Genomic DNA, 23,671 nt, shown 5'->3' with positions numbered 1-23,671 from the left:
GTATGTATGTAACAGTGTAACAGTAACACATAAGAGAGTAGTGGACATTGTTTAAGTACATGCCCTATGTACGTAACAGTGTGACAGTTACAACGTAACAGAGTAGCGGACATTTTATAAGTTCCTCCTCCCCTTCACTCACGTACAAGTTTGCCTTCGGATTTCCATTGTCCTAAGTAGGATGTCCACTGTGCCTGTAGGACAGTATGGACATCCTAAGAAGTGTCCTATATGCCCCACTATTATAATTCAATTCTACTTGTATGTCCTATCCTTTTGGTCCCTTATAGGACTGAGTGGACATCCTAAGGGCTGTACTATATGTTCCACCAATACAGCTAAGTCCTTCCTATCCTTTTGGTGCCATATACAGTTGGATAAAGTGGACATCCTAAGGATTCTCCAATATGTCCCCCACAAATACAGCTCAATCTGTATGTCCTGTCCTATGGCACAAATAGGACTGAAACATTTGTACTGTATACACAGTATGCTGTACACATTGTAATCACATGTTAACTACACATATGTACACTACATACATATTCACTAGTGTCATGAATGGTACACTGTACAAACCTTGTGGATGTAGACTGAGAAGTGTTGAGTATTTTCAGTTATAAGACTTCTAATGGTGTGATATCTCCCAACTCCACTCTGAACTGCCTGTAAAATGATGGTGTGTGTTTATAAGAATCATCACTTCTAACACATCACATACACAGACAATTAAAATAATGCTATACATACAGGGGCCTCCCTAATGGGCGGTACAGCGGTACAGCATCACTCTGCAATGCTAAAAATTTTTGATGTGGTAAAAGGAATGCATATAATTAACAAGTTGACTTTGATGTTGGTAGCAAATTGACAGTTTCACCACTCTGCTTTATTTTGCTGGGAAAAGTTCTGCAACAAATTTGTAATGGAATGACAGGATAGATAGCACACACCTACGAGAGGAGGAGTACAGTGTGTGTGTGTGCGTGCGTGTGTGTGTGTGTGTGTGTGTGTGTGTGTGTGTGTGTGTGTGTGTGTGTGTGTGTGTGTGTGTGTGTGTGTGTGTGTGTGTGTGTGTGATGACTACTCTGCACCCTGCTGGGGTGCTACTATTATGACAGAAACATTGGCAATTACTACTATGGTCAGGGACACCGCCTATGAAGCCGCATCGGATCCATATGGCACATAACCTGTTGCTCAACTATGGGCTGTACAGAAAGATGAAGATCTATTGGCCAGTTATGAAGAGATGACAGTGACACCATAGATAATGTATGTCACATGGATTGAAAACGCCTGTATTATTTACATAGTGACGTCATGGGCTACCCTTGTTTCGCTGCGTTTCGCTAGTCAAGTGTGCAGAGATCTCGACTGGGAGCTTTAAAGGATGACATTGATGGCTCTGCAGCAGTAGCCCCTCATTATGACCTGAAACTGGAGACAGCCAGGAGTAACGAGGAAGATGACACTGCAATGAGCGTAAACTTTATGACCTCGACAGGTGGAAGATTTTGCTGTTCTTGTAACCAGCAAGTTAGTGTTTGTTGATTACAGCTGGGTTAGTTGCCACCCACACTAATTGGAAGCTGGACACAACATAAGAAAATTCAGAAATATGGTGTTTCAAAACGGTTGTGCAAATTTCCTTGAAGAAACAGGAAGTGTAGCATTGTTTCTTTGCTGCTGTTTACACCACTTGTATCAGGTAGAGTGGGGTAGTAGGCTAGCTAGATATTCACTTCATCACTGTATATTTCCACTGCTTCGATAAAACGTCATAAAACAGGCACTACTTTGTGCTATTGTTTAGCTCAAGCTGAGCAGTACTGTAGCATAAAATCTATTTCAATGTATCACACATTTCTTTGGTTGTGTAAATGTGGTGACAAAAAGTTGGCTAATAGTACTGCTGCTGAATTATTAGCTGGTGCGTATCTGCCATTGTCACCTGTCACAAACAATATTTCTCCCAGTGCCCACAGATGCGCTGTGTTCTTGTTTGGTACACAATACAACACAATAAACAATGTAAAAGGAATGTCCGTGCCTTCAAACTGGCCTTCAAACAAGCGAGAGAAAGCCCAACGGCCACTCAACAAATTTCCCAATGTTTTGGCACACCGTAACTAGGATAGGAAAATAATTTAACGGGCGTTTCCAATCCATTAGGAACGTATACATTATCTATGGTGACACGTTATCACTGTAATGACTATATTAAGTTGTTGAAGACCATCAGACCTGACAATACTACAGAGCACCAAAAGTTTATGCAAAGATTCAGGATTGTCCAGTGTTTGATGGCATGTATGAGTTTTGCCAGCTCCCAGCAGAAGGATCAATCGTGGTTGCAGTGAAACTGAACAAGCAACAGGCTGATATGCCATCAACTGGTCTGGTGGCCTACATCACGCCAAAAAGTCAGAGCCATTAGGAGATCTTGCTTTGTCAATGACATTGTTCTGGTGATACTGGAGTGATTGAAATATCATCAGAGAGTGCTGTACAATAGCCATTGACATTCATCATGGTGATGGAGTAGAGGAAGCTTTTCATACAACTGATCAAGTAATGACAGTATCATTTCATAAGTACGGTGAATACTTTTCAGGGACTGGTGATCTGATGAATCCTGGTCACAGCACCAAAAATGTAGCGGGGTTGTGATAACTAGTATGGATGACGCATACCAATCATGAGGTTCGACCAAGGATGGACGAGACAGGGAAGGATACAGATATGCTACGCACTAACTCGTATCAATACCACAATTGCAACTCTTACCATGCATGTATACGCATGTGTACAATACACTAAGTAATATTACATTATCATAAATACCAATACAAGTTTTAAAGTTCTCTGCCATGACACTCACAGTAACATGTGGTTTCAAGCATGGTATAAATACAATGTCTGAGGTATGATGGATAAGTGGATGACTATTGTTATTTTGTCATCCATGGATACTCTGACAAGGAGGTTTCTGACAGTCACGTCACCAAACTACAGTAACTGCTCAATTAGAGTATACTCAACAAGTAGGTATCTACACTGTAGAGTATTTGAACAAAGTCCTGTGTATATAGCAGAACCTCACTTGTCCCTAGTTCTATTACAGTATCTGGGCACCTCCATTGTGTGGAAAGCCAAAATTAGTCATGTAGCTTGTAGTCTATTGACAGTAATGAAGTTTGGGTTGGATGAAAACACAAGGAGGGAGCCTAAATGTTGCTATTTACTTATTTAGTGGCTTGTTTATTTAACTACCACTAAGTTGCTACATTTGTGCAACCCATACAGGGAATGACCATGACTGCTCTGTGGTGAATTCCCCATAGCATTATCTGTTATACGTATATATAGCAAAAATATCATAATTTATAAGTCAGTTATACTTAGCATATCAGCATGCATATCATAGCAATGGACATTTCTGAGATACAGACAGTAGAATGTACAAGACAGGCCGGACAAGAGAGGTTAAACCATAAATGAAGTGGTAGTTGGATTTTATATACTCTTCAGTTGAACACCATTCCCCCATATTAGTTCACTCTTCACTGTATACAAATGTGTAGGACCTACGTCACTGTAACATATTACTACAACTCACAAGTAGATAATGTCCTTCATCTGTTCAGCGAATATGTTTTAGCAATAGTGTACCTGTGAGAGGTAGATACACTGGTACAAACAGGTACAGGGAATTTCACAGTCCGTGCGAAATGCGTAGTGTGGTTGTGCATGCATGTCTGTTATATTTTGCCATTCTCGAGGTGAAATAACCTACTGTATGCTACCACCTTGTAAAAGAAATTTGTCACGTTTACAGCAGTCTGAGGCATGATATGGGTATCCACCACTATTGTGGTACCAGATTAATCGCTTATAAAAACATGCATGTGTATGCATCCACACTACGCATTCATATGAAATTGCAAGAAGTGTTAAATTCCCAATACTGTGAGTCATTTCCACTAGATACTCTATAAACGCTAACATGCTACTGTCAATTTTGTAGTCTGCATACGTACCAACTCTCAGTCTGCAGTATTCAGCTAGACGGCCTAAAGTCATGATATACAACTTCTTCACCATTGCCTCAGCAGCAAACTCCACCCACAACAAATATGCTACAAGCAGAATGTGTAAATTACCTGCTCAATAACAATAATTACTTACCAAATTTTGCTAATTCTCCTAATTTCAGAACATCTTTGTAGAACTACAGAATAGAAACACATTTAGCACACACTAACAATTTATAACCATAATAGAATAGGTAGTGGATTAAGGTACAGTATGTGCAATTGGAAAATTCAATTCTGAGTATTCCAACATATAAGTTGCTCTTATTCACAGCTTCTCCCTGAATAATATTATGTTGATGCAAGTGCTAACAGAACCAGAGTTGTACTGAGCCAGAAATATCATTATTGAAAGGAGTGAAGTAAAATAAAAGTGAGGAAAGGAGAAATCAGTTGCTCAAGTATCCATTGCCATAGATTACCAAATATCAACGTTTTACCGACATGAGATTATGCCACTATTCCGAGAACTGATATTGAATAATATTTTCCACAAGTCTAGTAGCTACCCTTGGACACCATATGTGAGGGGTCTGCAACTCAGTAACATCCTATATGTTTTCAAGAGCAAAAACTTGTAGTACATAGAATATTCAGAATGAGGTAATGTTTAATTAGTATCTGGAAATACGTGGAAAAATTGTGACAAGATAAGACTTCTGATCTCTAGAAAGCTGTACAACAGTTCAAACAAGTTGCACCTTTTCGTTGTTGCCGCTACTGTTATATGCTAAGTTGAACACTATACAGAGTAAGCTAAGCAGCAAGGTATGTTACCAAAACATTGTGCAATGAAATGTCACCTTTATGCATATGTGATATACTGTACACCACATATGTTGACTTACTATTTCATAACATATGATAGGTACCTTATCAGTGTAGGACACAGCAGCGTTGAGATTTCTCAGTTGTTTGATGTTATGTGTGTGATGTCTCCCAATTCTACTCTGAACTGCCTGTAGATACAAAACATGACATAGTGCGCACTTACAAGAATCGTCATCACAGTATAACACCTTATCACTGCTAACATATCACATACAGACATACACACACTGTCATAACGATGGTATACAGTCAACATATGACGGGACGGGTGCAAACAGATATTCGACGCGTGCAAACTAAGAGCCTACAAAATATTATCTTGCGCGCGTTTCTGCAGCTTAAAAGTGCACACCCCTCTACCATAGATTATATAGTCGTTACCCGGGATATGAAACGTAACCGCGCACTCCAATAGCAACAATACATTCCAAATTCCGCATCCGTGTTGTTAATTATTTCTATGCGCTCCTCGTTCTTGCTTGATGGTGAAGCAAAACTACCGACTCTACTCCATTGTTTGTTCGTTTAAAAGTGAGTTTAAGTAACTGAAAGACCATGCTGCTAAAAAGAAGCGGTAAATTCAGCCGTGTTTTGACGTTTCTATGGAATTTATGAGAAATTGGGGCGAAGCGGATCATGCCTATTTTTGTGTACCAAATTCATTGCAATAACGCTTCTATTTAGACAGTCCGATGCTTTTCTACTGTAAAGAACTCACCCAAGATTAATAATAACTGGTTATATTATTGATTTCATCCTGGTACGTCTGGTTGTGGACTGCTGTTTGTAAGAGTTGTTAATAGCAACAAGAAATTTTTGTGGACCTGCCAAGGTGAACTGCTGGTACTAATTCAATAATTTTTATATTGAAAGTTATCTACTGTTGTTATAGTTTGAGATGAGCCATATAATAAAGTGTTGTGTTACTGGTGATTGTTTCTATGACTCACAGAATTCACTCATTATGTGTGATGTATTTTTACACTTCTATGTGTGTTGTATTTATTACACTAATTTGTTATACAGATACATTTAGTAGAAAACAACCTGCCATTCCAATAAAGGAAGGTTGTGTAGCTACCACTGAAGCAATGGAGGTAGCTGCCTGCTTTGGCCGGTAACTACTGAAGGTGATTTAGCACTACAAAAGATGTGAAACATCAATTCAGCTGCTTTTAATAGAGCAGCCAGGTTGCCTTTGTCTTCTAAACTTTAAATTGTCTAGTTGCATTTTTGAGAGCTATTCAACAGTTTTAGTGGATCTCATCATATATATCTGACTTCGGCAAGTGATGAAATTTTTTGATTACACTTCCCTAGATGACACATACCTGACATCATAATACAATAGCACTATATGTTGTCAGTGGTGATGCTGTACTTTTTAATGGTCAGGCTAATGGTAGTCTCCACTGCTATCTACAGAGTGCCATCATGTACAACCTGGCCACGTGATAATATATATGCTGTTCAAATCTGCATGTACATCATATACCAACGTTTACTGTGAAACACAACTTGTAAATCAGTAGTCAGTTGACCACATGCACTTCTAGCAGTAAAATGGAAGTACTCATGTTGTATATGTAATTGTAGCACAATAATTGTGATATAACACACTGTATGTAGAAAAATGTAATAAAATATAACTGTCCTTCAAATTATTTTTACATCGGCCACTTGGAGTTCAGTCATTCATTCAAGAAACTTTGCATGTCTATCTACCACTAGTGAATCTCAGAGGTATTCCATTTATGAGGTTGCATCCATGACCATGCGGCATCGATCGTTTGATCATGTCATTAATTGCATCTCTGGTACAATACATTTTCCACCAGTACCTTGTGAAAAGGCTTAATTGCAGAGGTTGGTTGGAAATGAATGCAATCCGGTACACTCTAGATGAAGCAAGCGACAAATGATGTCACCATATGCTTCACCATAGATAATAAACACCCCCACTCTACGGTTTCACGCAGCTACACCAATTCTTTAGCAGATGTTACATTCATGCCTGTTGTTCAGGCAAATCTGGTTGCATTGTCTTAGTTAATGGTGATTACACAGTGACACAGACTATATCTTTATCAGGGATATGAAACAGTACCATCTCGATTATCGCACACTCCATTTGTATAAACTACTGTAACTACCTCTTCCACTTTTCAGGTGTTCATTCACATGATATGGGTGTAGCATCGCATGTAGCATAAGGCATCATCTTACTGTTCCTTAGATCTGTTCTTGTAATGTCACAGATTCGAATGTCGTCTATGTCTTGTACGACACAAAACCCATCAGCGCCAGGAGCAGTCACTGAAGTGCGAAGACCAGTTAGTCCGGAATGCGTGTCGGCATAGATAGTGCCATATGCTTTCATACAGCAACTACAGTAGCCAGATCATGCTCCTCTCATGCTGTTATACATCTGCTCGGGAAGGTGCTTATAAGTGCCATGAATTCCGGTGACTGAGTCACCAGAATATGTACACAGTTCTCCTAGTTTTCTGTAAGGTCTAGCGGCTATTAGGCCACTCCAATTGGTAATTATGTTTCTGTTCCTTTGAAAATCAGTTTTAGGTGCGGGCGGGCGGAATTCAGCAACAATGAAGTGACTGCTCAATTAGAGTATTTTTTTTGTGATTCACTGAATGTTCTATTAGAGTATATCGATCTGTACTATACACTCCGCCCATTTCTTGCAGGTTTTCACTGATAAAATACTTAGATAGTTAGATAGTTAGATTTAGCATACTTGTTGTGGCCCAATATTTGTTTCTGAAATCCAGGTTTTTCAAAAAGCTGATGCGGGCATTTTTTCCCATGTATTTCTGAAATTTCACATTCTCCAAAAAAGGATGCGGGCGGTGGACCAGAAACATAATTACCAATTGGAGTGGCCTTAACGTTTGACCACTGGTAGCTGTGCTATAAATTGGATAAAAAAAAAAACGAGGATAAAGAATGTAGCTTGGTAATAACTACCTTATTTTTATCTTAGCTCACCTTCAAATAGTTCTTTTAGCGAGTCATTTAGGAGTTTGCCATCACCTGTGCATTGTAGTTAAGCGCCTCAACAACACGGAGTGTCAAAAGCGAAGTACTCCGTTTCATATCCCGGGTAACGACTATATAATCTATGCCTCTACACGCCCTGCCCTGGCCAACACAGCAACACTCGCAGACTCGCATGACTCGTCTGGTCCGTTAACAGCAAAAGCACATACCGACTTAGCCAGGTTGTAAACGTTATGTCTGCAAGAGTAGAGGACCGAGCAGAGGACGGTATAAAAAGTTGATGACAAGGAAAATCAGTTATGTACTAGTATCTATGGTACAGGTAACCAATGAAAGGTCGAGGTGAAGGATGCACCGGAGGTGAAGGCGAGGGTGCATCTCTCTCAATTACCTTGGGGCTCGTGGTTGTTTGAGCAGATGAGTGTGGTGTCACGTCTCAACCAGATGACAAAGAGGAGAATGTAAGCCTCACATTATGACCATAGATATTTGCGAGGATAATATTGGCAATTGTGATTGCCTAGATGGCAGTCATGGCACCATAGATATCTATGATGACACATGGCCCTCTGACCCTCAACACCACCCCTAATTTTGTACACAATAATTTTGTGAGTCATACATAACTGCTTGGCTCCGAGTTAGTTCCCCAGCTGGCTCCTATAAGCTGTGAATCTTGGCCACAATTATTGCCTCTGTATCACTTTGACAGTTAGGCCAATGAAACTTGATTAGCAGTTTTGCTTCATCACCCGCATGCTTTTGATACACCTGCCACATGGAATTTCATTATTGGTATTTCATATTGAAATACTCTAATAGAGCAGTCACTTTTATTCTAATAGAGCAATCAGTTATACTCTAATGGAAAAATCACTTGTTTAGTAGTTACAGAAATAACTGAATATTCTAGTAACATACTTTAGCTATTTAATGCAAGAGTAATCAATGTAGATCTCTCACTGAATTTTTTGGCAGAAATCTTCATGTTTGGGATATGTGTTGTGCTTTTGGAAAATAATGAATAATAACCGCCTGCCAGCATCAAATTTTCAAAAATCTGAGCGAGAAACTAGTAGTCGAGTTTCATTGGCCTTAATTCTTGATTGCGTCATGATTAAATGGTTAGCAATGCACCAGTCCCTTACAGTATTGGGCAAGACCAGAACTATATTTCATTAGCTACCACACTTGTGTCATTATGCTTATGTGTTGTGTATACTATTCACACTGTTGACCCATGTTTGAAATATACGTCTAGGTTCAATATTTTAAAAACATATAGTAGATTAGGTGTTACAAGTAGGGCTGAAACGATCATGGTTTTTTAGCATTCAAGTACTCCCTAGGGTTAATGATCGAGTACTCACGAATACTAGTTACTTGTAGTCATACCCATTTGATATATTGATACTGACTTCAAACACTTTATAGCTTTTCAAGTAAGAACAATGATACAAGCAAGCACTGCATTAAAGTACTGGTGTTAGTATTCCTGACAAGCAATTATGTCACTCCCTTATGGCAAATGCATCGGCTCACATGATCTTAATGAGTACTTGAGTACCAATTTTACTATCAGAGTACTAAAATTCTTAACAAGTATTTGAGTATTTGCAGCATTTGTTTCAGCCCTAGTTACTAAGATACATACAAGGGGTTGTATGGTGCAATTGCTACAGAGTTCACAATAATCTATATGGTACTTAATGTTAAGCTAGTAACACAACTTGTCACTATACCCCAGATGTGTTTACATGCATTATCATTTCATGTTGCTACTAAATGTTATTTACCTTACATGAGCACCCACCAACAATTACATTTTATAGTTACCAGATATCAGTGATGTTACTGACCTACTGTTGCTATGCTGCTTACCATATGAACAGGAAACCAATCAGTGTTGTTAAGGTGAAAATTGTATTGGGATTATAATGTGTGCCATACAATGTTCTGTTTGTACTCTATCAACACCTGGGGACATGCCCAGAGGGTTTCTAGTAGTTTCAGGAAACTGCTTTGTTAGAATATTAATATATTAAGGCTTCAAGCATTCAAAATCAGGAACCAAACATGGAATAGGACACAGTATACTAAGTTGAACAATAGTTTCTCATATGCTTAGTAGAGACTCTAATAAAGCAATCAGGCAATAATAACTACTCTAATAGAACAGTCACTTAGCTGCAATGGAAACCTGTTTTTAAAATTCCTGGGTATGCCACTGACTGTGTGCATACATTTGTGATACATGTGAACTATGTATGTTGACACCTACTTGGGTCAACCAAGTCCCATTTTGTCCAGGTCTGTCCCACTTAATAAATTATCCAGGTCTCACCCAGATTATATCACATGTGAAATGAATTAATTGGTGTGGTAATGTGGAAACATTTAAACACGTTATGCTTTATAATCTAGTCCTTTCATGAGCCACACCCACTCATATAGGGATTATGTGTTACAGTCTGTAGGCTTATGTGAAGCCAGGCCCATTTATCAGTAGGTGTATTTCAGTCTGTATGTATGTATGAATCCATCCATGTCAGCTACTGCCTGCAGGTTTATGAGGAGCCACACCCACTAATTGATTAGTGTTTGATGTGCAAATCATAAATATACACAGTGATTGTACAAGCCAATAATTATGAAAAAGCTTCTGTGAGCCACAGCTACTTATCAAGAATGTGATATTCAGTTTCAATACACTGCTGAAGTTTGCAGGTATGCACAAAGCTACACCAACTTATAGTAAACGAGTTTTGCTATCTATGAACCAAGTCCAAGTCCACCGACTGATTGTTACTTGCTTGTATAGTTATCATATGTGAGGGGGCATAGGAAAAAGGACCTACGGTGGTTAACATGGAATTTGAGTTATGGTAATCAAAGAATTCTACAACTCACCAGCTATTCATATTTAAAATTTCAAATCAATACTCAATTGTTTCATGAAGTTATGAAGAATTTAAATACAAGTGTGATTTCCTATTGTATGTAATTTACTATAATATCCTAACAATAAACGAAAATTTACTGACTTTTACTCAAGAGTTAAAAGTCTCTATAGGTCCCTTTTCCTATGCCCCCTCACATATAGTTACCCATTTTAATATGGTGATGGAATGCTCAAAATGTAGCTTTTGGCACATGCCTCAGTTTTTATTAATCTGGGTCACATCCAGGTTTACCTGATTTGCTAATCTATATCCCGGTAGGGGGATCATCCGGGTCAGCAGTAGTGACCTGGCTTCAATGCTGATGCTAACATACTTGTATGTATGTACCAGCGTTGAAACCGGGTCGGGTCATCCGGGTCACATTTTCTCCGGGTCATCCGGGTCTGACCCGGATTGGATCACGTGAGAAACGAAATTGTTTGTTTGACGACGTGGAAACTTATAAACGCTATCACGTAGCTCTTTCATGAGCCACGCCCACTTATCGCATTACCAACATATGCTCAGCCACGCCCATTTGTTAGTAAGTGCAGTATGTAGCACGAAACTGAGGGTATCTATGGTGAGGGGTAGCTATTGTCAGTAGGTGAAGACCTTTCTTTTTTTTTTTTTTTTTTTGGTCTTCAACCTACAGCTCGACCTACAGCTAGACTGAAGTTGCAATATTTCCTCAACACGAATCGAACGCTCAAAATGTAGACTCGTTCGCTCGCTTGAGACTATCCGAAACACGTCTCGGCTTTATGATTAATCCGGGTCAATCCAGGTCACATCCGGGTCAGCAGTAGTGACCCGGTTTCAACGTTGGTATGTACCATAGGTATGTACATGTGTAACAGGAGTGGCAGAGAAAGGGGGGCAAGGGGGGCTGTAGCCTCTGTAAAAAGATAATGGAGGGGGCTTGGATCCCCTAAATTCAGCAATCACAGTATTCTTCAGAGAAGCAGTGTAGCAAGCTACATATGTAGTTATAAATAAGGAGATTTAGTTGGTGGAGGGCAGCTATTATCAGCAGGTAGTTGGGGTCTTTGAATCACAACTAGGCCATGGCATCCTTCACTAGAGCACTTGATGCTCCTGATCCAATGCCAATTGACTATTGTGAAACACCCAGTGGCGTAGCTAGGAAAATTTTTTTACCGAGGCAAAGTTTATACATTGACCTAATTGAGAAAGTCTGCTTCTGATTCAACTGATTCACAAAATTACTTTCAAGTATGGGTAGTACAACATTTGCAGGTTGACACTCTGGTTGGATGGAAGAAAGATTCAGAGCGTTTTCTACGTGCCATAAATAATGCTCCAACTTAGTTAATGCTACAGTACAGCTCCTATGCTTCAATTATTACACTAATTTAATTGCATTCAACACAACTTACTCCAGAGATTCAGGTCATCTGTGGACTGCAATGGAGGTCATAGTCATACATGCTATACTTTTTATTGATCTGTCAGACTTTCATGTGATGCTCAACTGCATGTGCTAGCTGGGGAGTTTGGAGGCATGCTCCCTCAAGGAAAATTTGAAAATATAGTCTATGCTCTGAAATAGCATGTGGAGGCTATTTTTTGATTGTAACTGCTGATGCATATGATATATGCATGAACAATGAGCTCAATGCAATACCATGCATGCAGTTGACTCAATGGAACTTTTGAAAAGTAATACAAAGACAATTAACATAAATGTAAATGATTTAGACCAAGCAGTGTAATAAGAACAGTGGCTATAATCTGTACTGAATGCTCTATTAGAGTATATTACGATGACTGCTCTATTAGAGTATCTCGATTTTTTACAACTGAATTTAACTGAGTAGCTGAAAGTGGTCCAGCACCTTGTCACTATGGGCTCCAGCCCTGATTAGTACTACAGCAATAGATTCTATTATGTGTGGTACAGTAATGCTGTCTAGTAATGTTTGAGTAGAAAATCCGGGATGCCAAAATTCAGGCCTGCTCAGCCTGTTGTTGAGCATTTTTTACCAAGGCAGCTGCCTCGATTGCCTCAATGGTAGCTACGCCACTGAACACCTACAACAAATTGTCATCACATTAACACCAGCCACACATGCAGCCACACTAGTGAACATCTAACCCCTATCTTAATCATGGCTAAAGCTACTATTACAGGTTGTATATGATTGAAGGAGGAATTAAATGTCCACTAGTATCATATGTGACCTCATTAATTTGTTTCATACACTTGATCCCTACTCACATGTACTTGCTTATAAACACTGTAAATGTTTCTTCTACAGAGTACACTACATCCAGACTGTGATGCTACTGAGACATGTGCTAACCCTTCTAATAGGTGTAAGGGATGGGAACCATTTGGTGAGGGTCAAATGTATGTACGTATGTGTGTATGTATGTAGCTAACACTGTGAGATACTGAATTTCTGAATCTGATCACTGTACGTATATCAGCGTTGAAACCGGGTGGGGTTATCCGGGTCTGACCCGGTTTACAATTTATCCGGGTCTGACCCGGATTGGATCACGTGAGAAACGAAATTGTTCGTTTGACGACGTGGAAACTTATAAACGCTATCGCGTAGCTCTTTCGTGAGCCATGCCCACTTATCGCATTACCAACATACGCTCAGCCACGCTCATTTGTTAGTAAGTGTAGTATGTAGCACGAAATTGAGGGTATCTATGGTGAGGGGTAGCTATTGTCAGTATAGGTGAAGACTCTTTTTTTTTTTTTTTTTGGTCTTCACCCACAGTAGGCTGAAGTTGCAATATTTACTCAACACGAATCGAACGCTCAAAATGTAGACTCATTCGCTCGCTTGAGACTAGCCGAAACACGTCTCGGCTTTAATTAATCCGGGTCACATCCGGGTCAAATCCGGGTCACATTCGGGTCAAATCCGGGTCTGACCCGGATTGCTATCCAAGTCAGTGGGTCATCCGGGTCAGCAGTAGTGACCCGGTTTCAACGTTGACGTATATACACAGACCATTAAAGTAAAACTTTCACACCAATGCACTACACATTTCATTACAAATATTTCACCACTTAATTGGTTGTTTTTCATGTTTCTTGAAATGTGTGCCAGCCACAGGGAATGATCTGGTGCCTTGTAATTCCCCTGACTGGCTGGGACACAAAATTTCACAGGTGGGATATATTGCTGCATACAGTTTCCCAGGTGTCACTTTCTTTCATGCAATTTGAATGTTTAGGCTGGAGGTTCTTGGCCATGTAGCCATCTGATACTCACCACCTACCACAATCATGTATAAAAATATATTATCCAGAACATTCATTCAATGGACCAATTCCATATATATACAATTGATCTTTCAATATAATAACATGTGATTGTAGTGTACATTAGTGTGTTAATATTTCCCCTGGTGGGCTTTGCTGGTGATAATAATAAAACTCACCCGAATTGGCTGTAGGTCCAATTTAGCCATCCATCACACCTGGGGCGGATCCAGAGTTTGGAATGGGAGGGGTGCACTTTGCTGAAAAAAAATTAAAGACCAAAAAAAAAAAAGGTCGCAGCAATAATGGTTGTCCTTTACCAAATGTATATAAAGTATATAAGATCCTTATTGAGATCCTTATTGAGATCCTTATTGAGATCCTTATTGAGATCCTTATTGAGATCCTTATTGAGATCCTTATTGAGATCCTTATTGAGATCCTTATTCGTAGCTTCATAAACACTGTGACTGCTTTATTAGAGTGATTGAGTGCTCTATTAGAGTATCTCAATCTTGTATGCATTTTTTTTTTTTTAAAGAGATGAAGGGGAGGGGGGCACATGTACTTTGTGCCCCCTCCTGGATCTGCCACTGCATGGTCATGCCATGACACATGAAAACCATATTATTTTACAAGTACTAGACAACTCTGGGAAATGTATGTTAACTACAATAATTTGATGTGATCACGGTGAAAATTGTAGCTTTTGTTAGGATGGATCGAAATTTTTTAATTTGTGTATCTTCCTAGTGTGCACATTAGTTGTGACACATTGCTATGTACTTGGCAATATTGTTGATGTGATAAACTACATTACAGTTAGAATATGTAACCAACTATTAGAAACTCACCCATGATGGTTGTGTGTGAAACAGATAGAATTTGTGACTGTGTCAGCAACTGTTTGTGTTTTGAGAAAGATGAAAATTACAAAAAGTTGGCAAAATCATGCAAGCTACAAAGAAAAAAATGCAAGTTTATCTCGAGAATTCTAATGTACAATTTGAAATGTTTTTCTAAAAATTCAGTCACATATCTTGTGTGATTTGCATTTTCCTTGAGCAATTTGCCAATTGGTGATTTTAAGCCAAACCCCAACTCTGTAAACCAATGCAAATGAAAGTTATGGCTGCAAATGTAAGCACCTGTAGTTTATTCCAATATTGTTACTGTACATTTGTTTGCTCTCTCTCATGTCTCCAATAAGGTTGAGTACATACATAATGTGTGCATGTAATTAGCACCCTAGTAGAACAACCACAAAACAGATGATTCTTGCCTACCTTATGTATAGGAAAGGAAGTGTTAATAAACTGATATGCAAGTCCTCAGGCCTGCAACCCACGGGCATACATATTAGGCAAAGCCGGAATGCCCTGTGTTACAGCTAATATGTAACACTTATCAGGCTGATCAATCACCCAAGCCAGTATGAGTGCAGCCACTGGATGTATTGTATATGCATACTTAAAATTTTTGATTATGGGTCAGCAGCTAGTACGTTTTGGTTACGTTTGGTTATGATAAAGAAACATATCCCTGAGATATCATGGAGAATTTCGGTTATGCTAGTTTAACATTTTAATCATATGGAAAAAGTATGGAATTCAATAAAGGCCTAGACAGGTAAGCTTGCTTGTAGAGTGGTTACTACATGCAGAGTAATTGCTTGTGATGGGAGCAAGTCCTCATTCGAAAATGTGCAGAACCGATTGATAAATAAGTTATATCATTAGTTTTCGCCTTAGCCCAATGCTTTTCAACTCATAGGATGGCAAGGATAACAAAACACCCTCTGTCTGAATGGTTTTCATGGCAAAATCCAAGTCATGCATCCTAATCACATGAGTTTTAATCTATCCCCAGAATCGATTTTGGCCTCGATGTCTATATAATCACTGCCCAGTTGTAGCCCGGTCTACATTTTGTATGTAGCCTGGCTAACTGGGCTACATACGAAATGTAGCCTGGACAGCTCCTTTGATCCGAGGTGTGAAAGTGTAACATGTATGTGTAATGTACATGTGTAATGTTGTTATGGGTTCCAGTTAATATGACTATCACTCTTGTAGATGATCCTAAAAATGGAAGAACACTTCTTGGCACCCTGGATTATGCCTGGTTATTCTCCTATGCCATAGCATGAATGTTTATTAGGTGAATACACTATTCATAGTATTTGATTAGTGCAGCAATATAGTTCATACATACGTACATGTCAGACATAGGAACATAGGACCCAGCACATATATATATATATATATATAATACATATTTTTAAAATTACTTCGTACTTTGTACGTATATTGTAACAAGTAAGATTGCAAAGCAGTAGAAAAATAGAATTTGATTAAGTTCTGTACCTATGAGAAGTCTGTTTCTGGGTTTTTTATTATAATTGTGAGTATAATCACATACACATAAACAGTATGACAAGTAGATCATGTATGTATTTGTACATGTGTGTACACACATACCTATGTACTTTTGTACAATAAATTAATGGTTACACTGACTTTTTCCCATACAGTGGTCCAGTTACCATATACGTAAAAAGTTTCAAAGGATGTAATTTTCACGGATTTTGTGGTTGCTTGGCTGTCCATGAAATTTTAATCTTCGAAATTAACAATTGTCAGGGTTAGCTCTATGCTTTCAAATAGGTTACCAATAAACAGGTGGTCCTTGAAATTAATAAAACTGTGAAAATCCTTAAATTTGTTGATCCGTGAATATTACATACCTCAAAAATTTGTATGGATACAGTTATACAGCATTGTCTTAACACATTAGATATGTTTTGTTTATCCATGCCATGCTGTGGTGAGTCCAACAGATATAACTGTGTGTTGGTAGCTACTGAATCAGCCACAGACTGATAACTATATGAGCATCATTTGTGCTATCACTGATATGGTACTGTATTAAATCATTATCATTGCCAGTTTATTTATCAACAGATTTTAAACTAAGCATCCACCTACAGTCAACCACAGGATGTTTGGGTTTCCTAATTATTGTTTTCTGAAAAGTGTGTGTACAATGTGGGATAACATGTACAATTGGTGTAGAACAACCAATAGTCACATGTATTTTATCATTTCACTATTATTTCTATAGATTCGTGGTGGAACATTTCAGGTCAGTTAATAGCTACAGTATATGTGAATGGAGTACTATTGTGTTCATTGCTCCCTAACATATACTAGGAGCATTATTAATTTAATGATATTATGAGAGCTACATTAAGTACATCTGTAGCCTTTCATCACAACAAGCATGTTCTCTATCTTATACAGCAGTTCTTCTGCTATTAATGCTTACACTATCAAGCTTTCAACTAGGGCTGAAACGATCATGGTTTTTAGTATTCGAGTATTCTCTAGAGTTAACAACCGAGTACTCACAAATACTAGCTATTTGTAGTCATACCCATTTGACATGTTTTATACCAACTTTAAACAGTTTACAGCTTTTCAAGTAACAACAATGGTACACACACTGTATTGAAGTACTGACATTAGTGTCCCTGACAAAAAAAATGCTAATCAAAACTCTACAGCCTTCATTATGTCACTCCCTGAAGACAAATACATAATGTGAGCTGGGTCACGTGATCTTATTGAGTACTCGAGTACCTATTTTACTATCTGAGTACCAAATCCTTAACAAGTACTCTCCAAGTATTAGTATTTGTTTCAGCCCTACTTTCAACAATAATAATAATACACATTGCTTTTATGTAATTAATCGAAAGGTATACATCTGATCTGTTGTTAGTGATCTGAGTTATTGATTTTTATGCTGTACTTGTATAATCAATGAACAAAGTGAGCAATATAGTTGATGGGTGGGTTTGGTCATAAATTTGAATATCTAACTGCTTGATAGATTATGAGATGGAAAATGTGTATACACACAATAATCCTTAGATGACAACTGTAAGATCAGGGGCGGATCCAGAGTTTCGAAAGAGGGGGGGGGGCACCTTTCTGAAAAACAGTTGAAGACCAAAAAAACTTGCTGAAAACCAGTTGAAGACCAAAAAAAAAAAAAGGTCACACCAATAATAGCTAGTTATCCTTACCAACTATATCACGTCTGTTATGTAAAATAAAATCCTATTTGTAGCTTCATAGGTAAGCTACACTGCCTCATGAACATTGTGACTGCTTTATTAGAGTAATTGACTGCTCTATTAGAGTATCTCGATCTTGAAGGGGGGGGGGGGGGGGGGGGCATTTGCCCCAAATGCCCCATCCTGGATCCGCCACTGAAGATGTATTAGTATTAACTATCTTAACCCACACAATGTTGTTTCTGGAGGTTACAGATACACACTATAAACCTTTTGATATACATACTAATCAGTGGCGTAGCCAGGAATTTTGAAAGGGGTTTTCCAAATGACAGAGCAGGGGGTCTGGGGGGCACAGCCCCCCAGAAAATTTTTGAGTTTTACACCCAAAATGCATGCAAAAATAGTGTGTACAAATAGTAAGTTATTGACTCTATACATGTATGCTTAAAGTTACAGCTAGGTTATATTAATTTTTGTTCCATTATTCTACGATTTTTCTGCAGGAATTGTGACCTAATCTCTGCTGTTGACGGTATTAGTGATGAATGCTGGTGAATAGTTAGCAATGCCAGTCCAGTTAATCTTTCTTGACTCATAGTGGAATGCAAGTAGGTTTTTATCCTTCGAAGTGCACTGAAAGATCGTTCAGCTTCACATGATGTTACAGGAATTACCATCATACGGATCAAGAACTTCCTAATGTGTGGGAACAGAAGTGGACTGGCATGTTCCAGGCAGGCTTTAGGAGTAGTGGGAAGCGTCTTGCCTTCAAAATACGAGCGCCAAATGTCAAGCTCAGCCTTAGCCACACTAGTGCTATCAATATCAGACCTAAAAAACTCCAATAATTCATCATCAGTTGCTTTCTCTTCTAATGAAAAGCAAGAAGGAATGATTCCTAGACATCTTATTGCCTTGATTGAATGAGATGTAAATCTGCTGTCAATTTCAGTCACCAGGTGATCTAAGAATGCAATAGCCAACGACCGACAATAATATTCTTCTGCATTCTCAGCAGGATGATTCTCACGACCTGTCTGTCTAGAACACCTTCGAGGAGTGTTTACTGAAACCTCATACTTCTCTGCAAGATGTGATGCACTATTGAAGAGGACATGAAATTGATCATTGATATTTGAGCGAACATCGGTCAAGACTTTCCGCAGAGTAGCAACATGCTCAGTAGCCTTCATAATATCCATTGCTTTGGCTTGTAAAGATGTGGTTAAATTGTGGGTGAATGACATATACCTTTCAACCGTAAGCAATGTGATAATAAACTCGAAATTGAGCATGGCTTTAGAAAGTGACATTGCATCTGTGGTGGAATCTCTAGACCAATCTGATGAATTGGTGGTCACTTGGTCAAATGCCCTAATGATGCTTTCAAACATTTCAACAAATATTTGGAGGGCATCAATTCTTTGGACCCATCTGGTTTTACATAAAGATTTCAACTTGCTTGTTGACAAACCATCAGCAGCAGCACAGAAAGTGTTCAGCAAATATTGGCGCTTTGGATGATTGTAAGAATTTATAAACTTTATCAATAATGCCAAGCATATTCTGGACCTGAATCAAGCGGCATGCCTGCACTATAGCCAAATTAAGTATGTGGGAACAGCAGTGGGAATATATAGCAAGTGGATACTTTTGTTGAATTATAGCAGCGCAACCCTTGTATTTCCCTGACATGTTACTTGCCCCATCATATGCCTGCCCTCTCAGTTTGGGTGGATCCAAATGACAATCAGCTAAAGCCTTCTCAATCGTAGTTGCAATTGCTCTACCGGTTACTCCCTCACTAAGTTCAAAGAATCCCACAAAAGACTCACACACCCGATCGTTTGCAACATATCGAACTGACAAAGATAACTGTTCTTTATTGGAGCTGTCAGTACATTCATCACAAATGACAGAATACACCCCACTTTCTGCCACTTGCTTTGACAATCTGTCCCAAATCAAATGCTTGCAAATTGAAATTATTTCGTTTTGTGTATCTGGGCTTGTATACTGTGCATTTTTAGGGGCATCAGTGAGATGCTTTTGAAGGGTTTTGTCACCAAGAGCTCTAAATTGCAAGATGGCTTTAAAATTTCCTTGATTGCTGGACTGAGCTTGTAATTGACTGTTTGCATCTCTATGTCCCCGTAGTGCAATATTTTGTTTCCCACATAAAACAATGCAATCTATGATTGCATCAAGCCTGTTACAATTGAGATCATATTGCTCTTGCCTATGTTTATTCATGGTGGTGTTGATGGTAGGCTGAACACCAGCATGTGCATCTTTGAAACTTTTCATAGCTAGTGAGCATTTAACGTGTGTTGGACAAGTAGAGTGTAATTTTAGCTTCTGATTCAAAGCAGTCCAGTTTGAATAAGGCTTTTCAACAAAAATTTTGGCATTACCACCATCTGAACCAAACAAGCAACATGGAAGGCAAAGGCAACCATCAAGTTTGGATGTGTACCCAAGCCAACTGTATAATCGCAAATATTTGTGCTGAAAAGAACGATTCTTTCCAAATTCAACCTTGGTAGGAAATTGGTATGATGAAGGAGGATTAAATGATGAAAAATTAAGCAAAATATCTAATTTGTTGGTATCTGACAGACCCTTTCTCAAAAGGGTTTCACAATCCCTGGGCAGTTGCTCATTGTGCATGTCGGTTACTGTAGAGGCACTCGGAGACACAACTAAGGCATCATCAAGAGGTCTAGGGGTGCCCGGCCTGTCTAAATCCAAATTCTCATTGTCTGAATGCACAGAGTCAGAATCAGCACTTGGAGACACAACTAAGGCATCATCAAGAGGTCTAGGGGTGCCTGGCCTGTCTAAATCCAAACTCTCATTGTCTGAATGCACAGAATCAGAATCAGGCTCAGTACATTCAGCTGTGGCAGGCCCCTGTTTAGATGGCACCTCATCGGAATCCTCAATGTGGCTAAAAACAAGAGCCAAATAATTAAAAATTTAACTTCTGCATGCCACTCAAAACTGTCACAAACTGAATCGCTGTCAAACCATACCTCAGCCCAGCTATCTATTTCTATAACGTTTCTTACCTTTTCTTCTGGAAAAAATCGCTAAGAGTTCGCTGTCCACGACGCTTCATATCACAAGCACTATAAACAGTGTTCTATATAAAGCACACCATAAACTATTCGAGTGTGGTATTTGATTTATATTAAAGCTCAAGCAAGCGCTATTTAAGGCATCTCACTATTCTAGGTGGCAAGGTAGTTAGCTACAGTTAGTATAAAACTTGCATGGGGAATATTTATATTGTTACATAAATAATTTTTAATAAATTTTTCAAACTCATTTTCAAAGCGGTTTTCCAGAAAACCAGGAAAACCCCCTCGCTATGCCACTGTTTATAAGTTTGTCTTCAATAATCATTATTGTGTCCGTATAGAAAAGTAGAAATGTAAGTAAAATCTTTCCCAAAGTCAGATTTTAGTATCTTATAAAGTACAAAAAGAAGTGAAATCCACACAAAAACAGCCAAACTGTGAAAAATGGTGCAGCCTTAAAAGCCTGGGTAAAAAAGTTGTGAAATCAAAAGTAACAGCCAAGAAATAGCTGCAAATGATGTTAATGCTAATAATGGCTATGTATATTGTTGAAATTTATTGGCATTAACATGATTTCAGCCATTTCTTTGAAAAATGAGCCAGTAAAGTTGATTAGCAAAACAATTGGGAAGTGGACACTGATCATGAGGAACAGTGAGTTGGTATATTTTGATCAAGATGTTCTAATAGAACAGTCACACATGCTTGTAAGCTTGAGATACATGCATACACTAAAATATGCATGCTGTACATGCTGTAATGTATGTACTTGCATAATTGTTAATAGTGAAAATGCTGTTTTGTTATGTGTGGTACTTGTTTTGCTGTAGAAAAGCTGCAAGAATACTGCATAATTCAGACAGTGAATCAGTTTCCCTTCAAGAAACAGAATTTGCTTTGTAAATAATAGCAGATCAAGTTGTTTTATGTAATACAAGTACAACATGATATTGTCTATTAAAATAATATTGAATGACTAAAAATATCAATGTATAATGATTACATCACAGTTAATTTTCAATATGAGTGAAATAATACAGTATGATATACCTTCACTTAGAGGTGTACCGATATGGATTTTTGGCATGTACTGATATCCGATATTGATGCAACCAAAAGAAGCCGATAATCCAACATTTACATTAATATTTTAAGCAAACGAAAGTGTACATTTACCTACCCTACGACATGTGCATGTATTCATTGCTATACTCTGCCTGTGGTGATATACAGCTTGGGTTTCTATTGTGCAATCCAGACAATTAGGCACCCACAAACATTTTTATGTATATACTCCCATGAAGCCTTAAACGGATATTTCTGCATTCTAATGGCTTGTAAGAACTGGTACAGCAAGTTTCCTTGGTTATCCTGTGATCCTTCTTTTATTACAAAGGTACTCTGTAACTACTTCAATTGTAAAGACTGTGACAAGCGCTCCAGCAACAAACACTAGAATCACGTGTATTTATATGGCTTCTTGTCGCTTAGCGCTTTTTGCGTAGTGAACAATAAGCCAGAGCCACATGGATAACGCAGAAAACTATTAATGCATAATCCGTTTATTTGATGTACAAACTATTGCTACTGTATAAATATCGGTCCTCCTGCTGTTCTGTACCGATACCGATACCGATATTGGTAAAAATATACCATATAGCTAGGTTCAATGTAGCCGATCCGATTATAGGTACACTTCTACCTTCACTTGACTTGGGCTCAATAATACCACAACAGCACATGAACAGACTTCAGATTGAATTAGATAGCACATAGGTACTGAATTGGAACTATGCATATAGCCAAATCATACTATATAGTATACCGTATAGCGGGTTATTTTCGAAACAGAAATTTTCGTACAAGAAGCAAAACCTGAATTTCGAAAGATTTTAATTTCGAAGAGTGCATATTTCGAAGTCCGGATGGATTTCAAATAAACGGAAATTCGTGTCACAAATTATGAAGATGCGTAAATGTTTGCCGAAAACTGACTTACTGATGGAATAATCCCCATTCCTGTGCACTGGAGAGAAGACTGAGTGAGTCTTGGGTGGAGTGAACTCACTGGCACGATTACGCTCGATCATAGCTAGCTCATAGTATCCTGTTCACCATGGATTCTAGAGCAGACGGCATCAATTCCCATTCTGGATCACCTGTTTTCTGGTTATTGGTACAGTAATGATACAGTTTACCCATTATCATCAGCAATACTGAGCTAAAACTCGAGGAATACACGAACGAATCGCGAAAGTTGGACGGTTGCTTTCATTTGTGGGAATTTATTTTCGAAAAACAACTGGACGTGGGAATTTATTTTCGAAGAGAAGGGCCTCTTCGAAATATCCGAAAATAAAAACCTTTCG

General features: G+C 38.5%; 2 protein-coding genes, 1 long non-coding RNA gene and 1 pseudogene across 10 annotated transcripts in view; 2 read left to right on the top strand and 2 right to left on the bottom strand.

Annotated features, from left to right (window-relative positions):
* LOC136254412 (N-alpha-acetyltransferase 50-like) overlaps window positions 1-23,671 on the bottom strand; it is an 854,489-nt gene that overhangs the window by 82,876 nt on the left and 747,942 nt on the right. The gene's annotated exons all lie outside the window — the stretch shown is intronic.
* LOC136240171 (histone deacetylase 1 pseudogene) lies at window positions 1,108-2,673 on the top strand (annotated as a pseudogene).
* Window positions 5,317-5,951, top strand: LOC136250473 (uncharacterized). The gene is made up of 2 exons (XR_010698561.1): window positions 5,317-5,760; window positions 5,821-5,951. It is a non-coding gene; the product is annotated as an uncharacterized lncRNA (long non-coding RNA).
* On the bottom strand, window positions 18,681-21,340 carry LOC136239364 (52 kDa repressor of the inhibitor of the protein kinase-like). The gene is made up of 3 exons (XM_066030433.1): window positions 21,291-21,340; window positions 19,792-21,169; window positions 18,681-19,733 (listed from the first exon to the last, which is right to left on the bottom strand). Exons 1-3 carry the CDS (start codon window positions 21,338-21,340, stop codon window positions 18,681-18,683), a joined length of 2,481 nt encoding a protein of 826 aa, XP_065886505.1.

Source organism: Dysidea avara, chromosome 1 (genome assembly GCF_963678975.1).
Source record: "Dysidea avara chromosome 1, odDysAvar1.4, whole genome shotgun sequence".
NCBI lineage: Eukaryota > Metazoa > Porifera > Demospongiae > Dictyoceratida > Dysideidae > Dysidea > Dysidea avara.
The sequence above is the reverse complement of the archived record's forward strand: the minus strand, read 5'-3'. Positions and strand labels throughout refer to the sequence as shown.